Here is a 5,255-nt window from a genome sequence, read left to right on the forward strand (position 1 = left end):
CGCACTCACACACACACACTCACTCACTCACTCACTCACTCACTCACACACGCGTGTGCAGATGCAGATCGTGTCCGTCTTCATGCGTCACTTGTTTCTGCCTTCTTTCCTCCTGTATTTGCATGATGAATGTGTTGTTTTCACTCTCTCTTTCCTCAGGACTAGTTGAGGCTGCTCTTGACGCAGCACCTGAAGCAGGGTGTGTGTGTTCACGAGTGGCATGGCCAGCACGCTGTGTATCACTGTCTCTGATTGATTGATTGATTGATTGATTGATTGATTGACAGCACGCACTGATCAATGAACACTTAACAGCAGCTTGGAGCTTTGCTTGCTTTTGGCTCCACTGATGGACTAACCGTTGCCTCGTCTGCTTGAGCTCATTAACATCACATCACTCGATATCTGCGCTAGCATGGGTTAACCGCGGCTGGCAGCTATTGAACAGCCATCTCCACATCAACCCATAACATCTAATGTGCTGGATTGTGCTTCAGGACTGTGGCGTTTCACCTGGAATAATAATAATAATAATAATAATAAAATATAATACTTGTACTAATATATAATAATAAACAATAATCAGGGTTATGATAGTTAACTAAAACATAAAAACATGATTACTTATTAATATTGTTAATGTTTACAGTTTAATTTTAATTTATTTAGTTGCCAAAGTAACATTTCTGATCTTTGTTTAGTTTAATAAAATAAAATAAATATTGACTGAAATAAAATATTTAAAAAATAAACTTGTTTCATTTAGCTCTAAGGGAAAACTGTATTACTTATTAATATTGTTATTGTTTACAGTTTATTTTATTATTAGTGATGTACTACTATATAATGAATATATAATAATTTTATTGTTAATATTTCAAATAAAATTTTATAAAATAAAATAAAATAACTTAAATAAAATATAAAAAATAAACTTAATTTTATTAAATTTTATTAATTTTATTTAGTTGCCAAAGTAACATTTCTGATCGTTGTTTAATTTAATAAAATATAATAAATATTGACTGAAATCAAATATTTAAAAAATAAACTTTTCATCTAGTTCTATGGCAACATTTCTCATTTTTCTTTAGTTTAATAAAATAAACATTAACTGAAATAAAATTAAATATGAAAAAAAACTTGTTTTGATTTCTCATTTTTGAAGTAATAAAATAACAAAACAAAAAAAACTAAATAAACTAAAATTAATAAATATAATTAGTAAATCTATATAGACTAACAATAATAATGAAAATGGCAAAACACACAACTTCAACTAAAATGAAATTGGAAACAAAATATAAAAATGAAATTCAAAATCATAGTAGTATATTGAAAATAAAATATTTATAATAAAATAACAGTGACAATAATAATAATAAATAATAATTATATTTAAAAAGTACTTTCTTAAGCTCAGAGTTTGCTATACAGAGACATATCGACATAAAAAGATAATAACAATATTCATAAATACACAAATTCAAAACACATTGTGTGTTAATGCTAAAAATTGTAATGATAAATATTTAATAATTTTCAGTGAGGATTTTAAATGTGCCAATTCCTTATTGAGCGTGATTTACCTCATTAAATGAAACTAAACCAGTGTGAACTGTGTCTGTGTTAGACTGTGATTTGTCCTCAGCTGATGGCTGTTCAATAAAGCACAGGTTTCTTTTTCCTTTTCCTTTCCTTTCTTTTCGCATTTGCACTTTAACCCCTCCCCTCCCGTGACATCACTGGCTCCGCCCCTCGTTCTCTCCTGCACTGTGGGTTGGTTCGGTGGGTGCTGACGGGATCATGTGATCATGGATCGTACAGGAATGGGAAGGATTGTGGGAAATGGGAAATCTGTCCCGCCGATGTGCCGTATGCAGCCGGAGACAAAAGTGGAGAACCGCAGAGAACGCATACAAAAACATGTCACGATCATCACAGAATCAAAAGAACAAAACAAGAAGTTATATTTAGCTGAAAATTAAGAACATTAAATTTTTTTATTAAATTAAGAAAATTTAAACCTGGTTTTAGTTTGGTTTTAATTTTTTTATTGTTATTTTTACAACAATTAAGCAGTGTAGTTCTAGTAATATATTTATTCTATTGTAGTATTTATTCATATTTTGAATTAGCTTTTTTTAAAAATATTTTTTACATTTTATGTTTTCATAATAGTTTATGTATGCTTATTTTTGTTAGTTTTTAGCTTTAATTTATTTTTAAAATAAAAAGATAATATTCATAAATACACAAGTTCATAACATTGTGTGTTAATGTTAAAAATTGTAATGATAAATATTTAATCATTTATTTTTATTTCAGTTGTAGTTTTACTATTTTTTGTATTTTTCTACTTAAACTTATTTTAGTTCAGAGTTTGTTTTTACGTTAAGTTTTTTTAAGTTAAAGATTTTCCATCTAATATTTATATTTTATTTTAATAAAACAACTTTTAATAGTTTTAGTTAACAATAACAAGATAAGGCAAATTTTCTAGCTTTTGTTTTTATATTTTTCATTTTAATTTTAGTTTAATTTTTAATAGGTCACTTTTTCAAATGTTTCTATTAAATGACAATTTTTTTGTTTTAGTAATTTTAGTACTTCAGCTTATTTCAGTTAGCAACATTTATAATTAACATTGAAGTTTAAGTTTGTCATCCAATATTTAGATTTTATTTCAGCTTTTTTTTTTTTCAATTAGCGAAAACAGCTTTTAATAGTTTAATAGTTTTTTTCCTTAAAAAAAAAATTCAGTTCTGTCAAAATGTTTCTTTTGATTTTGTGGTTAAATATGATCCGAACATGTTGTTAACAAATTTCATGAGATTCCTTTTTACCAAGCAGTTTGCTTCCTATAAATTAAGTTATTATGTGCTGAGAACATCATCTTTCTTTAAAGTCGATCTTAAAGGCATTAATTGCTTTTGAGACTTTGACATTGAATTCAAAGCTGTGAACGAGTCTCTGAAGCTGCTCCACGTTTTGTCATCCGTCAAACGAGTCAGTCCTGCGTGGCTCTGCTAACGAGCGTCTGGCTGTCCTCAGACCTGCTGGAGGAGACGGAGAAGCTGATGGCGGAGAAGGTGGAGGTGCAGCGTCAGGCGCAGAAGGAGAGCGGCGAGCTGCTGCAGCAGGTGAAGCAGCTGGAGGCGGAGCTGGAGGAGCAGGTGAGCCGTCTGCAGGAGCTGCAGGAGACGCACAGCGCCGAGACGGCAGACCTGCGGCAGCAGATACAGGCCTTAGAGAAGCAGCTGGAGAAGAACCGCAAGTTCATGGACGTGAGTCACTTCAGCATGCTTCTTCAACGTGACCCTTTATTTCTCGCAATTCTCACTTTTTTTTCTCTGTCATTTGTTGCTATTCTGACTTTTTTCTCTGTAATCTGAGTTTATATATCGCAATTGAATATTTCTTGCAATTCGTACTTTTTTCTCGCAATTCTGTTTTTTCTCAAAGTTCTGACTTTTTATCATAATTTTAACTTTTTTCTCGCAATTCTGACTTTTTCCAGCAATTCAGACCTTTTTCTCGCAATTCTGTTTTTTCTCAAAGTTCTGACTTTTTCTCATAATTTTAACTTTTTTCTCGCAATTCTGACTTTTTCCAGCAGTTCAGACCTTTTTCTCGCAATTCTGTTTTTTCTCAAAGTTCTAACCTTTTAATCATATTTTTACTTTTCTCTTGCAATTCTGACTTTTTTTCTCTGTAATCTGAGTTTATATCTTGCAATTGAATATTTATTACAATTCTGTTTTTTCTCGCAATTCTGAGTTTGTTGCGTAATTCTGAACTTTCTCGTAATTCTGACTTTTTTTCTCGCAATTCTGAGATTATATTTTGCAATTTAGAGTTTCTATCTTGCGATCCTGACTTTTTTCTTGCAATTTTAACTTTTTTTCTTATAATCCTGAGTTTATATCTCACAATTGAATATTTCTTGCAATTCTGTTTTTTCTCGCAATTCTGAGTTTGTCGCACAATTCTTAATTTTCTCAAAATTCTGACTTTTTTTCCCCACAATTCAGACTTTTTCTCGCAATTCTGTTTTTTCTCATAATTTTTTCTTTTTTCTTGTAATTCTGACTTTTTTTGCAATTCTGGCTTTTTTTCTCTGTAATCTGAGTTTATATCTTGCAATTGAATATTTATTGCAATTCTGAGTTTTCTCGTAATTCTGACTTTTTTCCCGCAATTCAGACTTTTTCTCGCAATTCTGTTTTTTCTCATAATTTTTTATTTTTTCTCACAATTCTGAGTTTGTTGCGCAATTCTGAGTTTTCTCGTAATTCTGACTTTTTTCCCGCAATTCAGACTTTTTCTCGCAATTCTGTTTTTTCTCATAATTTTTTCTTTTTTCTCGCAATTCTGAGTTTGTTGCGCAATTCTGAGTTTTCTCGTAATTCTGACTTTTTCCCCGCAATTCAGACTTTATTCTCGTAATTCAGTTTTTTCTCAAAGTTTTGACTTTTTCTCGTAATTTTGACTTTTTTTTTTTTTTGCAATTCTGACTTTTTTCTTGCAATTCTAACTTTTTTCTTATAATTCTGAGTTTATATCTTGCAATTTTGACTTCTTTTCTCAGTCTGAATTGTGAAATATAAACTCAGAATTGCGGGGGGAAAGTCAGAGTTGTGAGAAGTCAAAATTGCCTTTTTAATTTAAATTTTTTTATTCCATCGCAGAAATAAGCTTCCATAATGATGTGATAAAAGCAAAAAGCGATTCATCTCATCACTTCCACGTTCATTAACTGCACAGCAGACAACAGTATTGTATTGAACTGATGAAGCTTCGCAGATGTTTTTATCTGGTTTAGTGTGGCAGCGTGCTAATCGTCCGAGTGTTTCTGTCCCTCTGTCCATCAGGAGCAGGCGGTGGACCGCGAGCACGAGCGAGACGTCTTTCAGCAGGAGATTCACAACCTGGAGCAGCAGCTGAAGAATCCCGCCAAAACACAGACAGGAAGTGACCGGCGGGACAGAGAGGTACGACACGAGATCGCTCGGCTAGTTTCACTCTCGCCTCTGTCTTCAGACACAGAGCTCGAGATCGAGTCTTATACCAGCTCAGTGTATTGATTTACACACACAACAAATCTTAATACCAGCAAGAGTGTTCAAAAGTGTGACCCTGGACCACAAAACCAGTAATTTTTTATGCAAAAAAAATTAAAATATTGAGAAAATCGCCTTTAAAGTTGTCCAAATGAAGTTCTTAGCAATGCATATTACTAATCAAACATTAAG

General features: G+C 32.0%; 1 protein-coding gene across 1 annotated transcript in view; it reads left to right on the top strand.

The window, feature by feature from the left end:
* LOC107712284 (A-kinase anchor protein 9-like) overlaps positions 1 to 5,255 on the top strand; it is a 137,848-nt gene that overhangs the window by 110,983 nt on the left and 21,610 nt on the right. Inside the window, exons 21-23 of the mRNA XM_016517495.1 lie at positions 160 to 198; positions 3,055 to 3,287; positions 4,875 to 4,994. Coding sequence (XP_016372981.1) covers positions 160 to 198; positions 3,055 to 3,287; positions 4,875 to 4,994 — 392 coding nt within the window. The remainder of the gene's footprint in view (positions 1 to 159; positions 199 to 3,054; positions 3,288 to 4,874; positions 4,995 to 5,255) is intronic.

Source organism: Sinocyclocheilus rhinocerous, unplaced genomic scaffold, assembly GCF_001515625.1.
Source record: "Sinocyclocheilus rhinocerous isolate Xijiao unplaced genomic scaffold, SAMN03320098_v1.1 scaffold3283, whole genome shotgun sequence".
In the NCBI taxonomy this organism is placed as follows: domain Eukaryota; kingdom Metazoa; phylum Chordata; class Actinopteri; order Cypriniformes; family Cyprinidae; genus Sinocyclocheilus; species Sinocyclocheilus rhinocerous.